Below are 16,812 nucleotides of genomic sequence, written 5' to 3' on the forward strand. Positions count from 1 at the left end.
ATAAAATCAATAGGTATACCCTGTCCATTCGATATCTACGCAGTCTCTATGCTACTGGCAATGGGGATTAAACGAGTATACGAGGGTACTAAGATATCTTATACTGATAAAGTGAAAAACTTAGGACTTATTATGGATAGTACATTGTCGTGGACCTCTCATATTAATGACATTAGTAGACGGATGTACTTTTCATATCACTCTCTCAAACGTCTCCAATACTTTCTCCCTTTCATTACCAAAATTATGCTTGCACAATCTATTCTTCTTCCCATTCTGGATTATGCCGATGTCTGTTTCTTAGATGTGACCGAGGAGCTGCTAAATAAGCTTGAGCGGTTGCAAAATTTAGCGATATATTTATTTTCAGCTATATATATATAGGTTTATTTTCAGCTTACGAAAATATGATCATGTCTCGGAATACCGCACTCGTTTAAAGTGGCTCCCAATTAGACATCGTCATGAGACACATGTCCTAGCGGTCCTATATAATATCCTTAATAATCCCAAATCCCGGTTCCAATTATTACCTCCTCCTTCCAGACCTAGACGTCTTTGTCTATACTGAAGCTTCCCAACTGTAAAACCCATTTTATGGGTAACTCATTTGCATATCGTGCTGTACAGCTGTGGAATAAACTTCCCGTGAATATTCAGAATAGCCCGTCTAGCAGTTCCTTCAAAAAAAGATTAAAATCATTTTATCTTTCCAATTTAATTTAAATATAAAAATGATTAGAAGACTGTCATCATTGTGTTCTCTTGTATTTGATATTTATATGTTGTATTTAACGTGTGTATGTATGTGTGTATATGTATGTGTATGTGTATATGTATATATATGTGTATGTGTATGTATGTATATATGTGAATGCATGTGTGTATATATATAATTATTTATAATTTATGTAAATATTTATTTAAATTTCTGTCTTGCACTACTACTGCCCACTCACTACTTCCTATGCCACTGCGTTAGGTTGACTGGAAGAAATCTCTTTTAGCGATAAGTTCGCCTTTGCTAACATTGTTATTAACTTATTGTCGTTACTGTATGTTTTTGTGCAATAAAGAATATATATATTAAAGTCCCCATTACTAACAATTCTCCGCTGGTGGTACCGATATTTTTTTTAAAGATAAGAATGGAATGGTATCTCTGATACGCTGGCGACATCGATGGATGATAGGTGACAATGACCATTGTATTCGATGAGTTAATCAAGACTGTTTCTAATTTTTGATAGGTGAAAATGGTATGATAACAGGTCAGTTAGCTCATCCTGACAAATTCAACTATAATTAGCCACAATGGTTTCCAGGGGGAACCACGTGAAGGTCGACTTGACAGGGTATATTGCTAGTAATGGGGTTATTTGACCCCCATTACTAACAATCCCTTTCCTCCCATCATCGTCACCTATCATCCCTCACTGGTGCTCCGCCAGCCTATACCGTTAGCACAGACGGGGTTGTCATTTTATTAACACCCATTAAAAAAATACCCTCATACCTGGGGGAAGGGATTGGTAATAATGAAGACTAAGGACTCCATTGCTAGCTATATGCCCAACCAGGTCGACCTCCACGTGGTCCCACTTGGAAAGCATGGTGCTGAATTCCAGGTGCCTTCTTCTGCCTGACCTGTCTTTTTATCCTCACCTTTTTACACTCACTGGTGCCCCGCCAGCGTATACTGATAGCGCAGGTAGGGTTATCATTCCATCATCCCTCATACCTGGTAAATAAGATGTAACTGCTACGCCTCACCTGGCTAACTTGGACAGCAGGGCCGAGCTCTTCTCCCGCGGCGCGCGGGGCTCCGCTGGCGGCGGTTCCTCGGTGCTTTTGCTTTTTCGTTCAAATACTTCAAAACGCGACTTGACATCCAGTTGCGACAGCTCTTCTAACCCCAGATCTGGTTTGTCTGATGCTGTGGGCAAAATGTCTCAGTGAGATTGTTTATCTATTTATGGTATATTGTTGATTAAGTTAAATAAAGGAGTATAATTTCCCATTCGTGTTTCTAGTGTGAAGCAGTTGTGTTTGCATGGCTGTGTTTCGGTTTGAAGGATGGGATATGGCAGTGAATTGACAGGGTACAGAGGAATAACACCTGAGTCCTCCGGAATGGTAACGCATGGGGGTATCATGGGCGAAACAGTATACTCTGTTATGTCCATGGTACTGCTCATGTCTATAGGTTACCACTTTACCACCACGGTTAACACTTTTCATCAGGTGGACCGTCAGCTTGTTTGCCATTCTAAGTTGTATGAAAAAAAAAATTTAATCCTAACATATAGTGCACACACCAATACATTCAGATATATCTCGCATCCATACTACACATACAAACATACTTTAAGCCGCCATCTAATGTTTTATAAGTATTTGTAAAAAAGGAATGTTATTTTATATTATTTTCTCAAACATGCTTGGAAATGTGAGCATTATTTTGACAATCTTCTTCGAGATAAATCAAAATTGCCGTACTGGCCAGATACATGCGGGCAGCGGCCGGCAAAAGTTGTATGAAAATCCATATCTGTCGTGTTTTATGATAAATCCATACTTCTGTCGTAATTTAAAAATGTTTTGCATGGCTACCAGGAGGTAAAATACAAGGTTTTATTTAAATGTTAATGAGGCTTGGAATAGAAAGCTGTTTATTGAAAAAAAAAAACAAAGAAACATTATGGCGCGTAGAAAATTATTATTGTTCGTTATATAATAATGAAAACCTATTTTTTTATTTCAATAGTATTATAGACAAATTAATTTATCAATTATTTTTATAGCACGTGTCAAAGTGACCATATGTACTATTTCTCAAACTGCTTACCAGCATCTTCGAGATAAATCAAAATTGCCGTACTGGCTAGATACACGCGGGCAGCGGCCGGCAAAAGTTGTATGAAAATCCATATTTGTCGTGTTTCGCGGCCAGATAAAGCAATGTTAATGAGGTAGTGGGTAGAAGCTAATTTTTATATAATAATGAAAATCTATTGTTTTAATTCAATAGTATAATATTATAGACAAAAGATTTTATCTATATATCAAGTTCCTCTAGTCATGAATGGCGGAGAAAAGGTATTTAAGGTACCCATTTCAATATCGCCCATATCAGTTTGATATCTATTTTCGAAAAGTCTGTTATTTGTTACTTTTAACATATTCGTTATTAGACCAGTATTTCGATATTATAATTAAAATATATAGATATTAAAATATATATATATATTATAATAGATTAGTATATATTACCCACTACCACATCGTAAGTAGTTCAAACGTGACGGTCGCCATTACAGCAATTTATATTGTACTAAATTAAAAACAAAAATAAAAATAGTAATAGCCTTTACTGAGTTCAATTTATTAAACGATATTATGATACTAATTGCGCAGTATCACTAATGGAGATTAATTACTAACATAATTATGCATACTCGTACGTACCTCTAACGACATCTGGCGGCAGCTCGACGGGATTACTTTCACAGATAATCATTTGGTGCTTCTTCGGAAGGGCTGCTGTTGGGGAAATGAAAAAAAAAGCATTATTAGACAGCTGACGATAGTTCGATCATTAAACTTTACTTATTTGGTTTTTTAGTTAATAAAAATAGCTACTAATTACACTATATTTCGTATGTTACTTTTTTAATTTAATGTACAATCGCATATAATACATTCCTTGATTATATATCTCACAAATAGTTTGCAACAGTTTAAAATTGGTCAATATTTAATACTAATCTTCGTTAAAAATTATTAGGTAACGAACGTTGGTGCTGCCTCTGCAGAACGATTTAGGTACTAAAATTATTATTACGAACTAGATCTATGCAACAACAACAACAACAACACGGTATTCTTATGCCCGCCGGATGATGTGTGGGCGGGTGAGGTAGGGGCCTCGGGGCGTACCCCATTACCCCGGCTTCTACTCCGGAGGCGACGACCTCCGGGTCACTGGGTTTTCAGCCGGCATACACTGATGGTCTGTGTATGCCGGCGTGATGTCTTTAGATCTATGCATTGCAATTTATCTCTGAAAAATAGTGCCTGATGGCGCTATTTTTCATATTGTACTTATACACTTAAGTCATCTAGCGATTAGAAAGCAATTATGCTAAATAATACGACAAATTTTCACTATTAACAAGTAATCGTCTAAGTAGTCATTTACAAATGTAAACACTGCGGTGTTTGTTAGATACGTAGTCAGGGGATTTAAGATTGCTAAGTTATGCGCATTTAACCATTCAATGGGATGTGTGGATTGAAGCTTTTTAGCACTTTTTTATCGTTTAGAAATTTTAGTTTTATTAACTTGGCAACACTGGTCCGATATTCATTTCCCGCGTATTTGGTAGCGCTTTCTCACCACCGCACCGAAAACCAGCAAAAAAAAGAAAGTACTCATAAAACTAAACAACTTTTGCCGAGGAGCAAATTCGAAATCTCCAAATAATTTTTAATTTCGTACATGCCTAAAGGTGCTGTAATCGATCTAGTATGAGAGGTAAAAATAAATATATATTTTTTTAATTTGTATGTTATTTTTGTGTTAGATTGTTCAGAGCTACATGGATACTGTCACTAATTTATGGCTTGTTATGTATTTATTTGAAAATTACTCACCACACTTACAGTTTCCCAAAACGTGTAGTGAGCCATAGGTTTATTTTACAAACTTACAAATTTTGTACAACATTTTAAAAATATATCTATTTTGTCATGAAATATGTCAATATCTGGTTGCTGAGTAATCAGAGAATTGAGCAGAGAAATAGCTTGTAACTCTTTACGACCCTATATATTATCTTGATGGACGGCAAAATTTATGGTAATGATAGTAATAAACGAAGAAATGATTAGCCGCCACCTTTTATCATCACACTGCACGTCATCGACAGGGCATTCATCACACGCTTGAATGGTCACGTACAGTGCGGTTACAAAGGAGATTTCCCGCGCGAACGCTCAAGCTGTAGAATGAGCTCCCTGCTTTGGTTTTTCCTAGTAAGAGGTTCTTCCAAAAACCTTTATATATCCTATATTAAGTTTTTTTTCAGGGTTGGCAACGCGCATGACACCCTTAGTATTGCAGGCGTCCATAACCTATAGTGACCGTTTATCATCAGGCTGGCTGTATGCTTGTTTGCCACCTTTGTAATAAAAAAAATCAAAATAAATAAATGGGACGGTACGACATCAATCTTACCATCCGTATCATCCTCATCCACTGGTTTGGGCTCGAACAGTTGTTTGAAGTGCGGTTTACAGTACAACGTTGTATGGTCACTCTGATATGTTTCCACTCTGAAAATAAATTTAAATATTTAATTTTAAAAACCAGGAATGCTTCAAATAAAAATAGATTAAAAAGAGCAAAGATAAGCAAGACAAAAGATATGGAAAGCGATTCAGGATTTATTGCTAATAATGAATCCACTTATATACGTAACTAGTAGTCTAATTATCCTTCCCCGGGGGAAAGGGATTGTTAGTAATGGAGACTGAAAATCCCATTGCTAGCAATATACCCAACCAGGTCACCTCCTCGCGGTTCCCCTGGAAACTATCATGGTTAATTCCTGATGAATTCATCATGATGGGCTAACTGGCCTGTTTCATTCTCATCTATCATCCTTCACTAGTGCTCCGCCAGCATATACCGTTAGCGCAGGCGGGGTAAGCATACCATTTTTACCCATTGAAAAAAAAACTATCCTTCCCCTTGTTTCCTAACAATCATTCCCCATAGTGCCCAAACAGTCCTTCCCCAGAGAGAAAGGGCTTGTTAGTATTGATAACGGAATGTCTAATAGCCCCATTGCTAGCAATACATCCTAACTGGTCGACGTTCATGTGGTTTCCTTTAAAAATTATCGTGATTAATTTCTAGTTAATTCACCATGAGCAATAAACCAACAGACCCGACATTTTCTCACCTATCATCCCTTACTGGTACTCTACCAGCGTATACCGATAGCACGGTCGGGTTTACAATTCCATTTTCTCTCCATTGAAAAATCATTTTCCCGTCATTTCCTAACAATCCTTCCCCCTAGTCCCCTAACAATATTTCCCTCTTGTCCTCTAACAATCCTTCCCCTAGTCCCCTAACAATCCTTCTTCCTAATCCCCTAACAACATTTCCCCGTAGTTCCTTAACAATATTGGTTTCCTGGAAGAAGTGTCTTATTAGAGATAAGCTCGCCTTTGTACAGTATGTTTAAAATTAATTGTTCCTAACATTTTATTTGTGTACAATAAAGAATAATTTCCCTCTAGTCCCTAAGAATATTTCCCCCTAGTCTCCTAACAATATGGAGCAAATTGTAGCCCCCAAAAGAGTTATATTTGACATCTACTTACGTGAGTTGTTTATTGCACTGCACGCATCTGAAGCACTCCTTGTGCCATACGCGTCTCTCCGCTTTAATTCGTTCCATGGCGTAGACGGGCCGCGCGCATTTCTCGCACTGCGGGTTCGATTCCCCGTCCGCCGCCGCTTTCATCTTCTTGTATAGTTTTTCGGAGCTTTTAGACTGCAAGATATAATAAAACATTTTTAGTAAGAAAAAACAAATACAATTTCTACAACATTACAAAATGGAAAAAATCTTAACAGCTAAAAAAGAATCATTAACGTCATAATATGTAGGGGAACGAGTAAAATGTAAAAAATTTGACATTTTTAACCAGACCAGGCGCCTACCATATATATATACTGGTCCAATAACGAATATGGTAAAAGTCTGTTATCCAAAAAATATTTATTTATTTACTTTATTGCACTTTATTGCACCATTTATTTATCATTTCTCATTACAGTAAATACATTTAACTGTAATGAGAAATGATACAAAAGGCGGCCTTATGGCTAAGCAATCTCTTCCAGACAACCTTTGAGTAGAGGACATTGAGAAAAGAAATAATTATGGATAACACACTTTTATTATATTTGAAAATAGATCTCGGACCGATATGGTCAATATCATATGGGTGATGACCTTTTTTCCGCCATCAGTGTTCAGAAGAACCCAATATATCGGATCTTTTTTTTTTTTTGATGGGTGAAAATGATATGGTAACCCCGGCCTGCGCTAACGGGATACGCTGGCGGAGCATCAGTGAAGGGTGATAGATGAGAATGAAAACAGGCCAGTTAGCCCATCATGATGAATTCATCAGGACTTAACCATGATAGTTTCCAGGGAAAACCGCGAGGAGGTCGACCTGGTTGCAATGGGATTCTCAGGCTCCGTTACTAACAATCCCTTTCTCCCCCAATATATCGGATCGGTATCCATATAACCCATGCTTATTACTTATTACCTTCAAACAGTTATCCAGATACTGACCACAGATATGGTTCCTTCGTCCTTGTGCCTCCTACTCTTACTCTTCTTCTTCAGTGACCGTTCAGACACCTGTCTCTGCTCCGTCACCTGCCTCTGTTCCGTGACCTGTACCTCCTGGTAACTCCTCTGCACCCTGGACTCGGTCTGGATGAGGCTCTGTGACGCCTCCATCGTGGCAGTCGCTGTTGCCATCGCCATTGATTTGTGCTCTGAAAAAAAAATTCGTCATGATCATTTATGAGCCCATTTTACCAGGAGACTTTATACAAAAGATAGATCTGTATAGATACTTCCGTTGCCACTCGTGTTTTTTTTTTCAATGTGATGAAAATAGAATGATAAGCCTGCCTGTGTTATCGGTATATATTGACGTGGTACCAGTGAGGGATGATAGGTGAAGATGAAGACCGCCCATTGTGATTAACTCATTAGGAATGAACCGTGATGTTTTTGAAAAACTGGAAGTCGACCTGAGGGGGAGGTTGTATTGCTAGCAATGGAACTTAACCAGTCTCTAATAATGCTTCCCAATATCCATTCAGTGTTTCTCGTAACAATTTCATATTGATAATTATAAAATATATCTTATTATATGGTACGGGCTTGTACCCGGTCCATTCCACTGTAAACCATTTTTTTAACGGAAGATAATGGAATGAAAACGGGGGATTGGGCCATCGGTATACTCTTATTTTATTAGCTTTATTTCGTAAATTCTGTAGTGTTCACTAAAGAAAGAAACAGTTCAGCTCTCCAATTACATTTTTTAGAATAAAAAATATAATTGACGTATATATTATGGGAGAACCTGACATTCTTCACCATTACAGTCATTGATCCGTCTCCTGTTGATCGCAGCGTGATGAAAAGTATACTATAACCTGCCCAGGAGTATGAAGAATGACTGTACCAAGTTTCGTTAAAATTCGTCGAGTAGTTTTTGTTTCTATAACGAACATACATAAAATTTTACTGATTACATTTTTGGCATCAGTATCGATCACTAATCACCCGCTGATAGTTATTTTGGAAATATATTTCATGTACAGAATTGATCTCTCTACAGATTTATTATAAGTATAGATTATTATTAAAATACTTTTAATATTAATTTTAACTTGATGTTTTTTTTTTCGTAAAACTATACATAATTTCAGATATATTGTACATTAGTTAATTTTAAATTTTGCGTTGTTTACACATATTTTAAATACACAATCGACACTGAACGTCGACAATAAAGAAGCAGATATAGGTACCAGATAAACCTGTAAAGATTTTTACAACACGTTAAATTCCGATTGTGTATTTAAAAAAACAATGTATATTTTTTATTTATTTATTTATTCTTTATTGTACACAAAAAATTATAACATACAATATATATAAAATAAAGATGTACAACAGGCGAGCTTAACTCTGTAAGAGTTCTTTTCCAGCAAACCCTGAGTGGAAAGGAGCATTAATTACTAGCGGGCAGTATGCGTACAATAATAGAAGGAAACACTATAGATGTTTCTATTAAAAAATAATAAATAAGTTGACATATATAAGTAACTCATACAATTAAAATCAAAATACATACATATCTGTATACAATAATGGCTTAATTAAAGAGATTATCGGCTAACATAAAGCTGATTAGGCAATTAAATTTATAAATAATAACACGTTTAATAACTGTCGTAAAAACGTAGAAAGCATTGAACAAACCCCGTTGGGTTGTGAAGCGTGAAAATCTTGCGTGTGATTATTATACTCGTACTGGCGGGAAGTAAATATTCAAGTCAAGTTTCATGGTGACATAAAAAATATTGGCATGTAAAAAAAATTCATACATACATACATATACATATCTGTCACGCCTGTCTCCCATTAGGGTACACTCGTAATAATATTGTATTATAAACTAGCAACCTGCCCCGGTTTAAAGACAGATAAATTACAATTTAATATTAACTTTACTAGACAAACTTTTGTTACTTTCAGTTATACCATTGTAATTTTCCTTGACGACCTTCTTTCCGAAATCAATATCCATATTTTTTTTTTACAAAACAGGGGGCAAACGAGCATGCGTTTGAAGTTTGAAGCATGAGTTTAGAAAATTGATATAAGTAATTCTTTTGAAATTGTATAGTGGGGGAGTAGGCATATGTTTGTTGTTGATAGCCAACACTAGTTTTAGTAATATTAAGATATTTAGTAACTACACACTTGTATATTATACACAGATAGACACTTGAGACGTCGATCTCTATGCACGTCTGTATATATAATGAGCGAAAATTATCCATTTTACTAAGAATAATTACTATTTTGTTAACTTTCTAAAACAGAACACAATATCTTTTTTTATATTACTTAATAATAATAATTATTATCACCTACCATGTAAAAAAGGAAGTGTTGCCAGCATTTTCAAAAATTTACTATTTTTTTTTTAATAAAATTTTTACGATGTCACCCTCTTCAATTTCTTCGACTGAATGATTTTATGACCGACGCGTTCAACGTTTTATAGCCGAGAATGACTACCTATTGAATCATTGGGGGTAGTAAGTCAGCAATTTTGGACAATGACTGATACGTAAGTCATATAATATTGTATTTTAAATATGTATGATGAAAATAAAAGTGGGCGTCTACTGACGTAACGTGACGTAAGATGATATTCATTTTTTGAAGAAAGCGCGGGAACAGTGTTGTACACACATTGCCCTTGAACGTCCACGTGATCTGTGTCATAGACTAGCTGTCTGTGGGATTAAGGTCATCTCTAATGACATTACATATTTAAAAAGAAAACAATAAACATGCGTGGGCATACATTAAAAAATATATATATACGTCGCGTCATGAAAACTTCAATACCAAATGTATGTTGATTAGTAATAGATAGATACTTTTTAGTGTTTCCTGCAAAAGACAACAATAGAATCCCATTGCTAACCAAATGTATGTTGATTAGCAATAGATAAATACAAACAATTACAAGAAAACGTTACACAAATATAGCAGTATTATAATGCATATCATTCTAGTTATATTTAAATTTCTGCATAGGAAGGGGGGGGGTGTTAATAATGGAAACTAAGATTGCTAGCAATACACCCAACAAGGTCGACCTCCACGTAGTCCTCCTGGAAACTATCGTGCTGAATTCCAAGGGTATTCATCACGATGGGCTAACTGACCTGTTTTTTCATCCTCATCTATCATCCCTCACTGGTGCCCCGTCAGTGTATACCGTTAGCGCAGGCGGAGTTACCATTCGATCATCACCAATTTAAAAAAAAATTCGGCATAATTTTTTCAAGCACTTTCCGATAGTTCTGGCAAGGCATTTAACTAAATAAACATGCCATAAAACACTCAGTTTTATGACATACATCCGGAAATATGTTACGACCCATGTTTCAATGGAAAAAAATACCAGTTTCATTGATCTAACATTTCCTTAAAAGCTGCAACGATCTCAATTATACTGTGTTACCTTTAGATTATTTAGATAGTGTCTCCATATAAATGCTTTGAGAAAAGCGCGTCAACTTTTTCATATAATTTTGCGTGATAAATATGACCTTTATGACTTCTATATTTTTTTTTGTCTTATAAATTCTGCATCTTTTTAATGCGTAGTTACTCATTTTATTTATTAAATAATACATCAAGATACATTTTATGCATAAGCATATAGAATATTAATAAAAAAAAAGTATCGGCTAATTTAACAAGTAGCTGACAAAAAGTTGACCCGTTTCTGAGGCTCGATGCTCTCTCTATCTATATAATCTAAGGTGATACCAGACTAAAAAAATATTTAGTAATTTAAACATTCCGTTACACAATCAACTGTAGATTTTATGATGATGATAGGTGACGATGAAAGCAGGTCAGTTAACCCATTGTGACGAAATGCACTAGAATTAACCACGATGGTTTTCAGGGGGAACTACCTGGAGGTTGGCCAGATAGGGTGTATTGCAAGCAATGGGGCAGTTAGACCCATTACTAACAATCTCTTTCTCCCCTTTAGTCTGGAGTGAGGTATAAGAGAGACAATACAGAGATAGATAAACAAATCACATCTCTTTGTTAGGCACTAATTAATAAACATTAAATGTTCAGATATAACTAGGCGCCATCTCTAACTCAATTCCGCATACCATTTATCAAGCGTAAGCTACATAATATCCGTAATTAGACAATACGAGACTTATTATTCAACTTGACTACATGCAAACATCATGCATGCGAGTGTATGCAAATGTGCATATGAATAGCATGTGCAATGCACTGATGTTCGTTGAAGATTAATTGCTATTAAGTAATTGCGATGCGAACATTGCGTTTGGACGTTTCAAACTAATTGTATGACGGAAATACAATGTTATCTGTTTGGTTCGTGTACATGTAAAATTTCGACCGTTTAGTGTGTAAAATTTCGACCGTTTAGTGTACAACTATAGTGTGGTGCCAGTTTTATAAAATGTCGAATTAATAGATACCTATTTATTGCAGTATCACAGAATTTAGATAATGCACACACCTACAAAGAATGTATAGGACATAATTATTTTGTAAAGTCCTATAAGATTGCCCTTATTATATCTATGTATAAAGATAACTAATAAAAAATAAATATAAGTTTTAAAAATAAATCTGACATTAAAAAAATTACAAAGTACACAGGCGGACTTTTCCTTGAAGGGATTCCTTCCAGTTAATATCGAGAACCCGAAAGGAAAAAGTAGGGCAGGGATAGCCAACCGGTCGATCGCGACTATTAGTCCAGTCGATCGTGGCAAGGCAAACAATATAATGTTTTACTAATCGAACGAAAGATGCTCAGACGCAATGCTCACACTAATATAAATAAGTAGTTACTGGAGGGAAAAGGGATTGTTAGTAATGGAGAATAAGAATCCCATTGCTAGCAATATATCCAACCAGGTCGACCTCCTCGCGGTTCCCCCTGGAAACTATTACGATTAATTCCTGATGAATTCATCATGATGGGCTAACTGGCCTGTTTTCATCCTCATCGATCATCCTTCACTGGTGTCCCGCCAGCGTATCCCATTAGCGCAGGCGGGGTTACCACTGCATTATTAACCAATAAAAAAAAAAGTAGTTACTAAGAATAGTATAATAAAGAATACTACAATACTACATAATTGTGTATTAAACTATGTTGTTTCATTTGTGATTTCAAGGAGTATATAATCGGTAGATTGCTCTGCGTTTCGTCAGTAAACAATAGATCTTGAGTTTTGTCAAGTCGATCACCCCTGCCATATGTAACATTCATGTATATAGTACAAGTCTAACAAGTTTTTATTGCAAACTTGTCATGTGCATTCAATAAATAAATAAACCTTTCAGTGGACGACCAGACACTTCCACCGTGGGTAGTGGGATTAGCGTGGGGGTGGGACAGTTGTACATTTTATCCACTGACACATTGGATTTGGCTCGTATCGCGAGATAAATATAGAGCCCGGTACTTGTGGAACAGTAACGAGTTAACGAACAAATAGAATTGTATTTTTTTTAATGGATGATAATAGAATGGTAACCCCGCCTGTGCTAACGGTATACGCTGGTGGGGCACCAGTGAGAGGTAATAGGTCAGAATAAAAAGGCAAGTCAGATAGCCCATCGCGATGAATACACCTGGAATTCAGCAAGATGGTTTCCAGGGGAGACCACATGGAGGTCAACCTGACCACCACCGTGCACAATTCCTATTTAACTCATCACGATAAGCTATCTAGTCTGCCTTTTCAATCTCACCTATCGGGGGGAAAGGGATTGTTAGTAATGGGGTCTAATAGCCTCATTACTAGCAATATACCCTCTCAGGTTAACCTCCACGTGGTTCCCCCTGGAAACCATCATGTTTAATTCTTGTCGAATTCATCATGGTGGGCCAACTAACCTGCATTCATTCTTCCACTGGTGCCTCGTTGATGTATACCGATAGCGCGGGCGGGGTTACCAATCCATTTTCACCCATTAAAAAAAATCTCACCTATTATCTCTCACTGGTACTCGGACAGGTGGAATTATCATTCTATTACCACCCGTTGAAAAAATCTACGTACATACAAACATCGTCTTCTTTACCTACCAACACTCACTTGCATCTTCTGTCTAATCCAGCTAAAAGTTTGTAAGGGTATTTGTATGTTTGTTATTGAATTACGTGTATCATTGACGAAGATTGATAGATCTGAATGAAGTTTACCAGAGGGAGACTTTGTACAAAAGTCGATTGCTTGGGTACCTCTGTCCCATTCGTGTTTCTACCGTGAATTTACAGGGTACAGAGGAATAACACCTGAGTCCTCAGGAATGGCAACGCATGGGGGTATCATGAGCAAAACAGTATACTCTGTTATGTCCATGGTACTGCTCATGTCTATAGGCGACGGTTACCACTTTCCATCAGGTGGGCCGTCAGATTGTTTGCCATTCTAAGTTGTATAAAAAAAAAAGTAAATTTCAAACTTAAGTCTTCGACAACAAAGACGCATTTACTTAAGAGGCGATCCGTTTTTGTGAAGGAAATATAAAAGTATGAACCAATAACTCATAAGACGAAAATTACCTCGCTTCTCGGGAGAATATAGGGAGACAATTGTGGCAACACAGAAAAGTCAAGACTCTTCTAAATATATCACGGCCTAATTAAGCAGTGTTGCCCGTAACATGATACTTATTTTTCTTTCATTAATCGGTTTAGTGAGAAAAACAATTTGAAATATATAGCGTAAAAGATAATATTATTTTTAACTAACTTTCAAAGAAAAGAGGTTGTCTTCCGCATCTATTAAAAGTAAGATAATTAATTCAAAAGTTTTATTTAACTTGTTAAAATGGGCTAATTGACCTGCTTTTTTCATCCTCACCTATCATCATCACTGGTGTCCGTCAGTGTATACTGATAGCGCAGATGGAGTTACCATTCCATTATCATCCATTAAAAAAATGCTTATCGTGATGAATACACTTGGAATTCAGCACGATGGTTTCTAGGAGGATCTAGGGGACCTAGGGGAGGTCGACTTGGATGGTTATATTATTAGCAATAGGGCCCTTAATCTCCATTACTAACAATCCCTTCCCTCTCCCTGTTAAAATAAGCTATGCAAGTTTTTCCCTTCAATCTATTTTTTAACCACATCTGATTGTACAGAAATATAGCTTAGTTGTATAAAAATCAGTGACAATACAATTATAAACAACAGCCGAGCTCCTAGGCCGTTCTTCTCAGCTCACCAGAGGGAGACTTTGTACAAACGTCGATTGCTTGGGTACCTCTGTCCCATTCGTGTTTCAACCGTGAAGCAGTTGTGTTTGCATAGCTGTGTTTCGGTTTGAAGGGTGGGATATGGCGTGAATATACTGGGTACAGAGGAATAACATCTGAGTCCTCACGAATGGCAACACAGGGGGGTATCATGGGCGAAACAGTATACTCTGTTGTCCATGGTATTGCTCATGTCTATAGGCGATAGTTACCACTTTCCATCAGGTAGGCCGTCAGCTTGTTTATCATTCTAAGTTGATATAATGACGATAAAACAGTGATATGGAGTTTCGCAAGTTAACACTTAGTTCACTTTTCATGTGGCATTTAATGTTGTATTGGTCACTGCCATGATATAGCAGAAAAAAGTGGAAACGACGATATAAACTAAAGATAAAAAATAAGTCGGTTAAAGACAGAATATATTTTTTATACAATGCGGAATAGAAAACAAATCAGTGGTCAGTGGTAGCCATCTTGAAAGCCTATACTGTTATGCCTCCGTGATCCCAGCATAGAATGGGCTAGACCTTCCTTTCACGTGTGTGTCGTAAGAGTAATGAAATTCAATGGTTGGGCGACAGGGTCTCTCAAAATACCACCATAACCTAACTACTGGTAAAATCTCCCATGAGAGAGGCCTATGTTCAGCAGTGGACAGTTTACGGCTGTTATAATATCATTAATTTACTGCTATATCCCACGCATAGATATTTCTCCAAATTCTAAATTTGAAAGCTGTACAAGAAATTTTATTTGGTTGTTATAACTTTAGATTCTGTGAAATTTCATACATTTTTCCAAACGTTTAGGGCTACACAAAACAGGATGTAAATACGTGTCAATCGTAAAACATTTCCTCGCGTTCTGATTTATACTATAAACTTACGGATTAGACTTACATCAGAAGAAAGGGATTTATGTTTTAACATATTTTATCTTCTTTATACATTTTATAGTTATATTTTTATTCGTTTCTTTAAAGTTATTATTTTTTTATTTTTTCCACATATTGACATACATTACGTGGGTATAATGGTGATGTGGATGGAATGGTGTTAAGATGATAAAGAAGACGAATTATATAAAGATATGTTGGTTTACCCATTTATTTTCGGGGTTGACAGAGAATTTTTATATTCGGAGTAAATTTTTATCTATTTTAGAGGGATTATCCTACTATCTACCTTCATATATAGACACACCCACACGTTTACGCACTTATATACGCACGCGCACACACATGCGCACGCACATCACACACACGCGCACGCACACGTACACACACACGCACGCACACACACGCACGCACACACACGCGCATGCACACACACACACACATGCACACGCATATACAAACACCTACATATATCCAAAATCACATTAAATGTCACATATTTAAATTAACTCTGTTCGCCGCACCATAATTGTTAAATTTCTAGCTTTGACTTCCACGAGACAGGCTTTGCCTAGTATGGGATCATAATTATATTGTACCATTGGCTAACTTTGTTAAAGTTGATTATTATTTATTACCGGGAGGGGCGGGGGGGATTATGTGGAGAAAATTTCGGGGCTGAACGAATAACAAATTTGATGTTAAAATTACATTTAAAAATATTAAAAATGTCAAAATACCATTCCTTTGGACTTTTATGATAGGATTTATGTCGAACAAGAAATGTTAAGCTCCATTTACTATGTTGATTTAATTATACATAAAAACACGAAATTGAACCCGAAAATTCGGAATTTCATTTCACGGATGACTCCCTGTTTCTGCCCATACCGAAATCGGACCGGGAACGAATCGAGGTCGGCATTATAGTGTGGATCCGGCCTAAAGATGTTATTTGTTACGTTTCTTGTGTCACATTCACATTTTACATGACTCATACACACGTCAGTAATAGTTTGTCGTGTATATTATTTCTATACTATTAATAGCCTAATATTATAAACTAGCGGCCCGTCCCGGCGTCGCACGAGTGGACATTTTTAACATTTCCCTTCACTTCACTGCTCTTATTGATTGTAGCGTGATGAAAAGTATTCTATAACCTGCCCAGGAGTATGAGGAATAATTGTACCAAGTTTCGTTAAAATCCG

General features: G+C 36.5%; 1 protein-coding gene across 2 annotated transcripts in view; it reads right to left on the reverse strand.

The window, feature by feature from the left end:
• LOC113511522 (uncharacterized) overlaps positions 1-16,812 on the reverse strand; it is a 57,788-nt gene that overhangs the window by 16,411 nt on the left and 24,565 nt on the right. The window contains exons 1-6 of one of the 2 annotated variants that reach the window (XM_052896945.1): positions 9,777-9,867; positions 7,386-7,594; positions 6,397-6,569; positions 5,240-5,337; positions 3,469-3,543; positions 1,774-1,936 (exon numbers count right to left, since the gene is read on the reverse strand). In XM_052896945.1, coding sequence (XP_052752905.1) covers positions 1,774-1,936; positions 3,469-3,543; positions 5,240-5,337; positions 6,397-6,569; positions 7,386-7,594; positions 9,777-9,804 — 746 coding nt within the window. In that variant the 5' untranslated portion in view covers positions 9,805-9,867. Of the gene's footprint in view, positions 1-1,773; positions 1,937-3,468; positions 3,544-5,239; positions 5,338-6,396; positions 6,570-7,385; positions 7,595-9,776; positions 9,868-16,812 lie in introns of those variants that run through there. The other variant, XM_052896946.1, reaches the window with a different exon arrangement.

The sequence above is a fragment of the Galleria mellonella genome, unplaced genomic scaffold (genome assembly GCF_026898425.1).
Source record: "Galleria mellonella isolate WM207_F2 unplaced genomic scaffold, CSIRO_AGI_GalMel_v1 utg352, whole genome shotgun sequence".
In the NCBI taxonomy this organism is placed as follows: Eukaryota; Metazoa; Arthropoda; class Insecta; order Lepidoptera; family Pyralidae; genus Galleria; species Galleria mellonella.